This window comes from Salvelinus alpinus, chromosome 3, assembly GCF_045679555.1.
Source record: "Salvelinus alpinus chromosome 3, SLU_Salpinus.1, whole genome shotgun sequence".
NCBI lineage: Eukaryota > Metazoa > Chordata > Actinopteri > Salmoniformes > Salmonidae > Salvelinus > Salvelinus alpinus.
The window spans coordinates 102,423,261-102,437,214 of NC_092088.1; the positions used below are offsets into that span (position 1 = coordinate 102,423,261).

The 13,954-nt window shown below is 44.2% G+C and overlaps 1 protein-coding gene across 1 annotated transcript; it reads left to right on the forward strand.

The window, feature by feature from the left end:
* Positions 1-400: 400 nt before the first annotated feature.
* Positions 401-8,742, forward strand: LOC139571633 (4-hydroxyphenylpyruvate dioxygenase-like protein). The gene is made up of 5 exons (XM_071394687.1): positions 401-1,160; positions 1,569-1,735; positions 3,129-3,280; positions 4,202-4,338; positions 8,325-8,742. The coding sequence occupies exons 1-5, from the start codon at positions 439-441 to the stop codon at positions 8,608-8,610; spliced, it is 1,464 nt and encodes a 487-aa protein (XP_071250788.1). The 5' UTR covers positions 401-438; the 3' UTR covers positions 8,611-8,742.
* Positions 8,743-13,954: the final 5,212 nt, after the last annotated feature.

Genomic DNA, 13,954 nt, shown 5'->3' on the forward strand with positions numbered 1-13,954 from the left:
ACACAGAGCACATATTATAGAGTGCACTAGTTTTGCTGGCTCCTTCTGAAATAAATAATTGCCACATATGGTACTGAAAAATTCACAATACAACACCTTTTAAGTTTTTTCTCTTTTTGTTTCATCCATCTTGCTCCACTCCACCATTTATCCAAATGTCTCCACTTAAACGGAGATGGGGGAAAGGGGCGGGGCCCAGGTAGAGTTAGAATGGACTCGTCAGTTCGACACACAGTACTTGGTTATGTTTTATTTAAGCCTGGGGTTATTTATATTTTGTATTGTATCGGCCCAGATTGTCAAGCAGCCCACCGGGAAAACTCCAGATGGCAAGTCCGTTATTGGCTCTGAGAGAAGATGTCGCAACTGGACCCTATATAAAGTATGTTTCTTGTCGGTGACACACACACACACACACCAACTTGACGTCATAACAAAATGGCAGCCTACTTGAGCCGGTTGCACCACATTTCACTCCACGTTACAAACGTGGATAAAATAGCGTATGAACTTGTTAATAATTTTAAGTTTAATTTATTTGTTGCGAGGCTGACGGAGAAGTCTAAACAGTTGGCTTTCAGAAAAGGAGCGGCAGTTTTCGTCGTCAATGAAAGACCAAATAAGTCCCCTCTTGAATTGAATGGAGTAACGCTATCGAGCAAGAGAGGGATTTCTCCTTCAGAATCGGAACCGGGATGGACTAACAACATTCAAACGGGGAAAAAGAACGACAAGGATCCGAATTGTCTTTACGATGTCCACCCACACTATTCCGTCGATACCGCGTCTAACGTCTGTTTCGAAGTAGAAGATGTGGAAAGGTCATTCAAGTCCCTTCACAACATTGGCTGCGAATTCCTGGTGCCGCCGACGGAGGTGTGTGACGAGTACGGGCTTGTCACCTATTCAGTCGTCAAATCAATCATGGGAAATGTGAACCACACGCTCATTGACACGAGTAAATATAAGGGCAGCTTCTTACCCGGGTTTCAGGAGGTTGAAAACGTAACGAAAAACGGCACACTCGTGGCTAAGAGTAGAGAGACTTGTCCAATCACTCATTTTGATCACATCACCTATGCTTGTTCGAGACGGTGGACACCGCAAGTGATGAGGTGGTATGAGCGTCACTTTGGCTTCCAGAGATTCTTCATTGACAGGTTAAGTGGCTTTTTTTTTTTTTTTTTAATGGTTCTGGAATTTTAAAATAATTAGTTGTTAGATAATTATTGATCATGCATCTCAATACAAACGGATGCAGTGAATGTGATATGAATGAAAGTTATTGTGAGTATAGAACATTTTTGGTTTGGGTTGGACACCAGATCTGTTAGTGCTGTCATGCCACTCCGTGTCATAAGCCAAACATATGACAACGAGTGGAATGATGGCACAAACCGGGATTGGTACCCAGGCTACGCTATAAGGATAAACCATATAATTAGGCATTTTAATTCTAATTAAATAGGATGTCTATGGGATCAACAATGATGACAAATAGATACTCTTTCTGTTTACAAATGTCCCACCTGGGACAATAAATAAATGGATTCTGTTTCCCTGAGCAGTAATGAGGATGTGGATGAGGGCTATGTTCTGAACAAGGAGGGGATCGGACTGCGTCTCACAGCCATGGAGTACTGGAAATGCAGCGAAACGGGAATCACGCTTCCCTTCACAGATGACAAACAACCCGACTGCAAGTTTGTCATCGCAGAGTCGCTGCCCGAACAAGGTCATTACATTCGAAGGGTTATACTGCTCATTTCTTCATATTGTTTTTTTCCCCACAGTTCCTCGAAATCCTCTCTTCGCCTCTTTCTCACCTGTTTTGGAAGAGAAGGTTAAAGGTCCCTCATCTTTTAACAGGATTTGAGGAGGATAGGAGTAGAGGTTGACACGGGAATGAAAAGTCAGTCCTGTCAAATTGTTTCCCCCCCTTTACTGCCCTGAACCGGCAACAGGTCTATAACCCCAGAACTTTCCTGTCCCGTCCTGATAAAAGTCCGTCCCGTCCCGTGCGCAGAAATATGTAGGCTATTGTGTTTGTTTAGGAAGTATTACAAAATAATGTAATATTGCGACTGTGATATGTGTTTGTATTGTCTAATTTTAGTTAAATGTTCTGACTGTAGGCCTAAATCTCTCTGGATGAGAATGTATTCTAAATGACCTGAATAGATGGATGAAGGCTGGAGGATGAGGACAGCGCCCCCTGCAGGATGGTCTGCTCACTAGTGTAAATCTGTAGCCTACATCTGAGCACTGCGCACATATTAACAGTTACAACGTCAACCTAAAGAAAGTTTAAAAAATACACCTGAGCCGGAAGTACAGCACAAGTCAACCTATTTTTATTTCACTCTTCACCTCAAATGTCACGGGTTTTAGGTAAATACTCAAACAATTGGGCTTGATGGTAAAGTGTCTAGGAGTAGAGCAGCTATGCCGCTTCAGGCCGCGTGTCCCGCTCCGCGGTTGGTGGACTATTTCATTGAAACGCAGCATTAGTTTGTTTACAAGCCGTGTACTCGGGTTTCTTCGTTGTCTCAGACAACACCATCAAATTTAGCTTAAACGTCGCCCTTTCCTTGGCTGTAATGTTAGTGATGGGACCTTGGCTGCAACAAGACATTGTAATTCCTCCATTGGATTACTTCATCATTTAGCCTGCTAATGTCGGTTAGCATCTGAGGTAACCTAATGACTGGCTACAACTAGAGTGAGGCGGGAGAGTGAGCCGAGGGGGAAATTACCATATTTAAATAAATAATAATAATTACTCAAATTGCTAAACTGTTGTTGTTTTTGAAGAAATTCTCCACACTTGACATATTTCTGCGCCAAAAACTCAGTTTTTAACTATTAGTATAGACTGTTGATCCCGAAATGGACTCTAGAACTTCACTCCCATTCCTGCCAGAATCTGGTGGGACCAGCAACATCCTGCGGGAGTCCTGTTCCAACCTCTAATTAGGAGAGATGATGTGAGGAATAGATGGATTGAGAGAAAGAGGCTTATGCATTTACCCAATTTCACCAATTTTTCATTCTAATGAATTACCACCTGCCGAGACCTGAATCTTGTCTATCTCTGTCTTGTGTGCCTGAATGGGTGTCTGTTTCAGGCAGGAACCAGGTGGACACCTTCCTGGAGCAGCACGGAGGCCCAGGGATCCAGCACATTGGATTGTACACACAGGACATAGTGTCCACAGCACAGACCATGGGCCAGGCAGGAGTCCACTTCTTCTCTCCTCCACCTGCCTACTACACGGAGGTTTGTCTCTTCTCTCCTCCACCTGCCTACTACACAGAGGTTTGTCTCACTCAGTCACCATAGCACTCAACGGCTCATCCCCAAATGGAACCCTTAGAGGATTTGATTGGTGTAACTTCCACTTAGCCTATCAGAGAGCAGGGTGGAGCTACTACTATTTTGATTGCAGCTAATAATTATAAATCATTTATTGAAATTTTATAGCACTTTTCATAATAATCTTAAATCTCTCACTCATGTCCGTCCCCCTCGCACTCATGTCCATCCGTCTCTCACTCACTCATGTCCCTCTCTAACTTGTGACTGAAACAGGTGTGTGAGATGCCCCAATGCATTGTGGTTCCAGTACATGTATCATTCAAAGGAACCCAAACAGTCCTCTGTAGCTCTACGTGCATCTACAGGAAGTTGTTTTCTGGAAGTAGGAAGTTGTAGCGTCATTGAACACTACAGGAAGTTGTTTTCTGGAAGTAGGAAGTTGTAGCGTGAATGAACACTACAGGAAGTTGTTTTCTGGAAGTTGTAGCGTGATTGAACACTACAGGAAGTTGTTTTCTGGACGTAGGAAGTTGTAGCGTGATTGAACACTATTAGTGTTGTTGGTTGATTTCCTCTCGACTACGTTGAGGACGTAGATCTTGATAGGTGTTTAACATGTCAGCTAACCACATCGTATGACGTAGCCATCTGACGCCCGTGGCACGCAACCATTGGTTAATGAAACGCCTGCGCATCTAGTCAGGCAGGAAGTCGAGCGTAATGTCTACTACCACTGTGCTCGTTGACCCCTGTGGCAGGAAGTCAAGCGTTATGTCTACTACCAATGTGCTCTTTGACCCCTGTGTCTGTCCTGTGGCAGGAAGTCAAGCGGTATATCTACTACCACTGTGCTCGTTGACCCCTGTGTCTGTACTGTGGCAGGTGGGTAAGCAGCAGGAGATGGAGGACGCAGGTTACGACCCCCAGATGCTGTCTCAGCACGGCATCCTCCTGGACACAGACCTGCGCCAGGCCCAGACTGACTCCTCCTGTCAGACTACGGACACAAAGAAGAAAAGGTACCAGATTCATTAACCTGTAGGTATCAAATGCTAGTGTTCCTCAAAGACTGTCATGGGTTTTCAATATAGTACTTTATTTCATCTCTGATGAGACCGCAGTATGTCTACTGCTCTGCTTCATCACAACACAGAGTGTAGAGGCCCGGGGTCGGTGGGAGCGTGGAGGCCCCGGGGTCGGTGGGAGCGTAGGGGTCGGTGGGAGCGTAGAGGCCCCGGGGTCGGTGGGAGCGTAGAGGCCCCGGGGTCGGTGGGAGCGTAGAGGCCCCGGGGTCGGTGGGAGCGTAGAGGCCCCGGGGTCGGTGGGAGCGTAGAGGCCCCGGGGTCGGTGGGAGCGTAGAGGCCCCGGGGTCGGTGGGAGCGTAGAGGCCCCGGGGTCGGTGGGAGCGTAGAGGCCCCGGGGTCGGTGGGAGCGTAGAGGCTGTCGTGGAGAATCTCAGAAATATAACACTCTCACAAGAACTTGTGAATTCAATATGGACTTTAATGCAAAGTAGCAAAACTGAGCCCTTCCGTGAAAGGACCCTATAACAGAGCCGAGCCCCTCCATGGAAGGACCCTATAACAGAGCTGAGCCCCTCCATGGAGGACCCTATAACAGAGCTGAGCCCCTCCATGGAAGGACCCTATAACAGAGCTGAGCCCCTCCATGGAGGACCCTATAACAGAGCCCCTCCATGGAGGACCCTATAACAGAGCTGAGCCCCTCCATGGAGGACCCTATAACAGAGCTGAGCCCCTCCATGGAAGGACCCTATAACAGAGCTGAGCCCCTCCATGGAAGGACCCTATAACAGAGCTGAGCCCCTCCATGGAAGGACCCTATAACAGAGCTGAGCCCCTCCATGGAAGGACCCTATAACAGAGCTGAGCCCCTCCATGGAAGGACCCTATAACAGAGCTGAGCCCCTCCATGGAAGGACCCTATAACAGAGCTGAGCCCCTCCATGGAGGGACCCTATAACAGAGCTGAGCGCCTCCGTGGAAGGACCCTATAACAGAGCTGAGCCCCTCCGTGGAAGGACCCTATAACAGAGCTGAGCCCCTCCGTGGAAGGACCCTATAACAGAGCTGAGCCCCTCCATGGAAGGACCCTATAACAGAGCTGAGCCCCTCCATGGAGGACCCTATAACAGAGCCCCTCCATGGAGGACCCTATAACAGAGCTGAGCCCCTCCATGGAAGGACCCTATAACAGAGCTGAGCCCCTCCGTGGAAAGAGACTCAATTCTCATATTACAGAGTCCTGACTTTATAGGTCTTCTGTCTTTGCATAACGTATAGAGTCCCCTCCCTCTATATGAAAATAGCTTCTCTTGACCTTTCTCCATTATTTTCATTTCATCTCAGAGCTTGCTTGTTCACGCCCACTAACGCTCATATCTGCTTTAGGTTATAATGATGACAGGACCCTTTTCACGTCCTAAAAATAATGCATGTATTGCATGCTTATGTTTCACGTGTTAGTCAACAGTTATGTTGCTTCCATCCTTCTCCCTGTATCCTTCTGACCATAATACGTCCAGCTGTCATAAATGTACGTGTGGTCTTGGTCAATGTACTCTATCAGAAATAGAGTATAGCCTGGGTGTCATATGGCCTGGGTGTCATCTTCTCTTTATGTGCATGTCCTTGCTACTTCAGCCTGGCAATTTACATTTAATGCTTCGCTCCAACAAGGCCCGGGGTCGGTGGGAGGGTAGAGGCCCCGGGGTCGGTGGGAGGGTAGAGGCCCCGGGGTCGGCGGGAGGGTGGAGGCCCCGGGGTCGGCGGGAGGGTGGAGGCCCCGGGGTCGGCGGGAGGGTGGAGGCCCCGGGGTCGGCGGGAGGGTGGAGGCCCGGGGTCGGCCGGCGCGTGGAGGCCGGTCATTAGTCTCAACTACACCAACGTCTTCTAATAGTGATCAGAAACCACCTTCAAGGAAGTGAGACACCAGCGTCCTTTTTATGGCTGATGTCGAGGCTACCCACTATATCTAACCGATGTTTTCCTCTCTTCTCATTCCCTCTAAACAGGTACAGTTGAAGTCGGAAGTTTACATACACTTAGGTTGGAGTCATTAAAACTAGTTTTTCAGCCACTCCACACATTTCTTGTTAACAAACTATAGTTTTGGCAAGTCGGTTAGGACATCTACTTTGTGCATGACAGAAGTCATTTTCCCAACTATTGTTTACAGACAGATTATTTCACTGTATCACAATTCCAGTGGGTCAGAAGTTTACATACACCAAGTTGACTGCCTTTAAACAGCTTGGAAAATAACAGAAAATGGTGTCATAGGCTAATTTACATAATTTGAGTCAATTGGAGGTGTACCTGTGGATGTATTTCAAGGCCTACCTTCAAACTCAGTGCCTCTTTGTGTGACATCATGGGAAAATTTAAGAAATCAGCCAAGACCTTAGAAAAATAATTGTAGACCACAAGTCTAGCTCATCCTTGGGAGCAATTTCCAAATTCCTGAAGGTACCACGTTCATCTGTACAAACAATGGTACTCAAGTATAAAGACCATGGGACCAGGCAGCCGTCATACCGCTCAGGAAGGAGACGCGTTCTGTCTCCTAGAGATGAACGTGCTTTGGTGCGAAAAGTGCAAATCAATCCCAGAACAACAGCAAAGGACCTTGTGAAGATGCTGGAGGAAACGGGTACGAAAGTATCTATATCCACAGTAAAACGAGTCCTATATCGACATAACCTGAAAGGCCGCTCAGCAAGGAAGAAGCCACTGCTCCAAAACCGCCATAAAAAATTCAAACTACGGTTTCAAACTGCACATGGGGACAAAGATGGTACTTTTTGGAGAAATGTCCTCTGGTCTAATGAAACAAAAATAAAACTGTTTGGCCATAATGACCATCGGTTTGGAGGAAAAAGGGTGATGCTTGCAAGACGAAGAACACCATCCCAACCGTGAAGCACGGGGGTGGCAGCATCATGTTGTGGGGGTGCTTTGCTTCAGGAGGGACTGGTGCACTTCACAAAATAGATGGCTTCATGAGGATGGAAAAATATGTGGATATATTGAAGCAACATCTCACGACATCAGTCAGGAAGGTAAAGCTTGGTCGCAAATGGGTCTTCCAAGTGGACAATGACCCCAAGCATACTTCCAAAGTTGTGGCAAAATGGCTAAAGGACAACTAAGTCAAGGTATTGGAGTGGCCACCACAAAGCCCTGACCTCAATCCTATAGGTAATTTGTGGGCAGAGCTGAAAAAGCGTGTGCGAGCAAGGAGGCCTACAAACCTGACACCAGCTCTGTCAGGAGGAATGGACCAAAATTCACCCAAATTATTATGGAAAGCTTGTGGAAAGCTACCCAAAACGTTTGACCCAAGTTAAACAATTTAAAGGCAATGCTACCAAATACTAATTGAGTGTATGTAAACTTCTGACCCAATGGGAATGTGATGAAAGATATAAAAGCTGAAATAAATCATTCTCTCTACTATTATTCTGACATTTCACATTCTTAAAATAAAGCAGTGATCCTAACTAACCTAAGATAGGGAATTTTTACCAGGATTAAATGTCAGGAATTGTGAAACTGAGTTTAAATGTATTTGGCTAAGGGGTATGTAAACTTCAGACTTCAACTGTACCTGTTTAGAGGGAATGAGAAGAGAGGAAAACATAGGTTAGATATAGTGGGTAGCCTCGACATCAGCCATAAAAAGGACGCTGGTGTCTCACTTCCTTGAAGGTGGTTTCTGATCACTATTAGAAGACGTTGGTGTAGTTGAGACTAATGACCGGCCTATTCCCTCTAAACAGATACCTGCTCCAGGTGTTCACCAAGCCCATCTTCTCATTCCCTCTAAACAGATACCTGCTCCAGGTGTTCACCAAGCCCATCTTCTCATTCCCTCTAAACAGATACCTGCTCCAGGTGTTCACCAAACCCATCTTCTCATTCCCTCTAAACAGATACCTGCTCCAGGTGTTCACCAAGTCCATCTTCTCATTTCCTCTAAACAGATACCTGCTCCAGGTGTTCACCAAGCCCATCTTCTCAGAGGACACTTTCTTCCTGGAGCTAATAGAGAGGAGAGGTGCGTCGGGGTTCGGAGAGGGGAACATCCAAGCCCTGTGGAGGTGTGTCCAGGCATACATGGACACAGAGAGGGCAGAGACTGAGGCACAAGGAGAGAACACATCTCAACCACAGAACGTAACCCCAGAACCGAAGCACGGCCACAATAACAAACCTTTCACAGCAGAACACTGCAGAACTCCTTCCTCCGCTGCTCTTTCGTCTCTGTGAGGCTACAATACACTGAGTTTCCCGGGGAAGCTGTGAAGCGCCGGGGAAGCATGATTTGAAGGATTGTGTTTATGAGTCTGTTATTAAATGTGTATATTTAATGCTTTTCATTAAATCATGTATGACTACAAATTTTTCTTTATTTATCTTTGGTTTTTCTTTATTTATACTATTTTCTACATTGTAGAATAATAGTGAAGACATCAAAACTATAAAATAACACATATGGAATCATGTAGTAAAAAAAAAAAATAGGGTTTAAAAACAACATGAAAAAATATTTTTGATTCTTCAAAGTAGCTTCCATTTTGCTTTAACAGCTTTTTCACTCAACCAGCTTCATGAGGGAAGCTTCTCCAATAGTCTTGAAGGAGGTCTTTGGTGGTGGAAAACCAGCAAGTTGCTGCTCCCTTCTCATTTCACCTCTTAGCTGCTGTCGTTGCAATGCCTCAGTGAACTTCCAAACGGTGGGGTGGGTTATAGGGCTGTTACGGTGACCAAATGACCTCTACGTCCCAAGTTACACGTTACACGTGACCGTTTAGCTGATGGTCATTAGTAGCCTACCAAACTTGCTAACTGTCTGGTACTCAGCACTCTATTGTCTGTCTAATCTCTCTGACATCAATGCAAAATGTGGTGGAAAATCTAATCAAATACTTCATGAGAGTTCATGTTGTGTAACATTTCAATTGCGTGAGAACAGAGTGATGGCCTCTACTAAAAAGAGGAGGATCCCATCAGCTTTCTATAGGCTAGGCCTACTATATTTATTTCTCAACTTTCCTAATATTCAGCACATTGCTTCTCTTTATAACAGGAGTATTGCCTACCTGGCTGGCATGAAAATGAACCACGGGAAAAGCGTCCTCCATTCGATATTTAAGTGCATAGATGACATGTATTTTTCCCCTTGCCCCTGTTTTGAGGCAGGTGAATGATAATGGGCCATTCTAAATCAAAACTAATTCCACATGGTCATGGCTCACATCAACACCATCATGCCGGAAACCCTAGACCCACTCCAATTCACAACAAGTCCACAGATGACGCAATCTCAATCGCACTCCACACTGCCCTTTCCCACCTGGACTAAAGGAACACCTATGTGAGAATGCTGTTCATTGACTACAGCTCAGCGTTCAACACCATAGTACCCACAAAGCTCATCACTAAGCTAAGGTCCCTGGGACTAAACACCTCCCTCTATAACTGGATCCCGGACTTCCTCACGGGCCACCCCCAGGTGGTAAGTTTATGCAACAACACATCTGCCAGTCCCATCCTAGTCCCATCCTGTACTCCCTGTTCACCCACGACTGCGTTGCCAAGCACGACTCCAACACCATCATTAAGTTAGCTGACGACACAAGTGGTAGGCCTAATCCCTCACAATGATGAGACAGCCTATAGGGAGGAGGTCAGAGACCTGGGAGTGTGGTGCCAGGACAACAACCTCTCCCTCAACGTGAGCAAGACAAAGATCGTGGACTACAGGAAAAGGAGGGCCGAACAGGCCCCCATTAACAATGACGGGTCTGTAGTGGAGCGGGTCGAGAGCTTCAAGTTCCTTGGTGTCCACATCACCAACAAACTATCATGGTCCAAACACACCAAGGCAGTCATGAAGAGGGCACGACAACACCTTTCCCCCTCAGGAGACTGAAAAAAATTGGCATGGGTCCCCAGATCCTCAAAAAGTTCTACAGCTGCACCATCGATAGCATCCTGACTGGTTGCATCACCGCCTGGTATGGCAACTGCTCGGCATAAATGTAGATAAAATGTAGCATAGTTTTGTTTGATTAAAATCTATTTTTATGTTCAAATGTAGGAACTGGGGTCTACAGTTTGACTCCACTGCTGTCTCTGGCTCCCCACCCAACACCCGGCCATCTAGATGTGTGAAAGTTAGTGTATAAGCTAATGATCCATCATGTACGACAATCCTGGGAGTGTGTAAACATATATTTTTTTATTACCATAACATTTTGTATGTTCTCTGTAATGTACTTGAAAATGTATCAATTGACCAATTCGGCACATTTGGGTTAACTTCTGGCAGACTAATTCTTCACTGGATCAGTCTGAAACTTTGCGCACACACTGCTGCCATCTGGTGGCCAAAATCTAAATTACACCTAGACTCCAATCTGAAGGTATGGCCTTTCTCTTGCATTTCAAAGATGATGAGGGAAAAAAATAGAAAACGCATGTTTTTTGGTTTGTATTATTTTTTACCAGATCTAATAATATTCTCTTACATTCATTTCACATTTCCACCAACTTCAAAGGGTTTCCTTTGAAATGGTATCAAGAATATGCATATCCTTGCTTCAGGTCCTGAGCTACAGGCAGTTAGATATGGGTATGTCATTTTAGGTGAAAACTGAAAATAAGGGTACGATCCTTGGGTAAGCTACAGCAGTTGTATTCGGCACATGTGACAAATACAATTTGATTTTGAGGGCAGACACAACAGGGACAGAGCACTCCTAACGTTACAATGCAAATTAGTCAACATTAACTACCTGCAAAGCCTTTTAACTTAAACAAAATATTCCACTATCATTTTATCTAGTTACCCAGAGTCCGATGAACTCATGGATTCCATTTTTATGTCTTTACATGCAGATGAAGGAAGTTACAGGTCGTTTTTCGCTCCAATGTTCACAAGCCTTACAGCAATGACTGGAAGTCTACCGGTACAGAGAAGACAGAGACACAACAAGGACAGGGACAGAGCACTCCTAACGTTACTAGCCAAACTAGTCAACATTAACAATCAAACAATTTATAAAACACATATTTACACTTTGTGACCAGTTGTAATTTTCAATAAATACAATACAACACAATACCATAAATAAATAATTTATCATCTATAATTTATAAATGTGTTTTTATAAATTGTGCTTTATAAATTCAATGTCATTTCACTGGATCTCAATGTACACTGAACTAAAATGTAAACACAACATGTAAAGTGTTGGTCCCATGTTTCATGAGCTGAAATAAAATATCCCTGAAATGTTCCAATGGTCCATCCACCTGACAGTTGTGGAATATCAATAAGCTGATTAAACAGCATGATCATTACACAGGTGCACCTTGTGCTGGGGACAATAAATGTGCCGTTTTGTCACACAACACAATGCCACAGATGTCTCAATTCTTGAGGGAGCGCGCAATTGGCATGTTGACTGCAGGAATGTCCACCAGAGCTGTTGCCAGAGATTTTAATGTTAATTTCTCTACCATAAACCGCCTCCAACCTCGTTTTAGGGAATTTGGCAGTACGTCCAACAGGCCAATCAACCGCAAACCACGTGTATGGCGTTGTGTTGCTGATGTTAACGTTGTGAACAGAGTGCCCCATGGTGGTGGTGGGGTTATGGTATGGGCAGGCATAAACTACGGACAACAAACACAATTGCATTTTATCGATGGTAATTTGAATGCACAGAGATACCGTGACGAGATCCTGAGGTCCATTGTCGTGCCATTCCTCCGCTGCCATCACCTCATGTTTCAGCATGATAATGCACAGCCCCATTTCGCAAGGATCTGTACACAATTCCTGGAAGCTGAAAATGTCTCAGTTCTTCCCTGGCCTGCATACTCACCAGACATGACACCCATTGAGCATGTTTGGGATGCTCTGGATCGACGTGTATGACAACCAGTTCCAGTTCCCGCCAATTTCCAGCAACTTCGGACAGCCGATAAAGAGGACTGGGACAACATTCCACGGGCCACAATCAACAGCCTGGTCAACTCTATGTGAAGGAGATGTGTCATGGCAGCATGAGGCAAATGGTGGTCACACCAGATACTGACTGTTTTTTTAATCCACGCCCCTACTTTATGAAATCCATAGATTGGGGCCTAATTTATTTATTTCAATTAACTGATTTTCGTATATGAACCGTAACTCAGTAAAATCTTTGAAATTGTTGCATTTTCTAAAAAATAAATGTTCGGTATACAATGAACACATTCACAAGACGTATTTTCTGATTTGATTTCATGCTGTGTCAAAAAGCAGTTTAGAAACCGGTACTGTATGTTATTGGATGTGAGGAGGACTGACTTGACCAAAGAAATGCAGCCACACTGAAACTATAAACAAATAGTGGTACCTCAAGTCATTACTGTAATTGATCATAGTGGTACCTCAAGTCATTACTGTAATTGATCATAGTGGTACCTCAAGTCATTACTGTAATTGATCATAGTGGTACCTCAAGTCATTACTGTAATTGATCATAGTGGTACCTCAAGTCATTACTGTAATTGATCATAAAGCGGTACCTCAAGTCATTACTGTAATTGATCATAAAGTGGTACCTCAAGTCATTACTGTAATTGACCATAGTGGTACCTCAAGTCATTACTGTAATTGATCATAAAGTGGTACCTCAAGTCATTACTGTAATTGACCATAGTGGTACCTCAAGTCATTACTGTAATTGATCACAAAGTGGTAACCTCAAGTCATTACTGTAATTGATCATAAAGTGGTAACTCAAGTCCTTACTGTAATTGATCATAAAGTGGTACCTCAAGTCATTACTGTATTTGATCATAGTGGTACCTAGAGTCATTACTGTAATTGATCATAGTGGTACCACAAGTCATTACTGTAATTGATCATAAAGTGGTAACCTCAAGTCATTACTGAAATTGATCATAAAGTGGTAACCTCAAGTCATTACTGTAATTGATCATAAAGTGGTAACTCAAGTCCTTACTGTAATTGATCATAAAGTGGTACCTCAAGTCATTACTGAAATTGATCATGTCTTTGTGATGTTCGCTAAATAATAATGATATGAATGCTGGGAATAAAGCTATTTGACTTGCTGCACAGTTCTTGGTAGAAGATCCAGTTCAGTACTTTTCCAATGACTCTGACCCCACTGTTTTTGACATTGAAAATGTCAGTTAGTCACAACACGCTGAATATGACTGTCAAACATAGACACTACACTTCTGTACAACACACTGAAGATGACTGTCAAGCATAGACACTACACTTCTGTACAACACACTGAATATTACTATCAAGCATAGACACTACACTTCTGTACAACACACTGAATATTACTGTCAAGCATAGACACTACACTTCTGTACAACACACTGAATATTACCGTCCCCCCCCCTCAAGTCATTACTGTAATTGATCATAAAGCGGTACCTCAAGTCATTACTGTAATTGATCATAAAGTGGTACCTCAAGTCATTACTGTAATTGACCATAGTGGTACCTCAAGTCATTACTGTAATTGATCATAAAGTGGTACCTCAAGTCATTACTGTAATTGACCATAGTGGTACC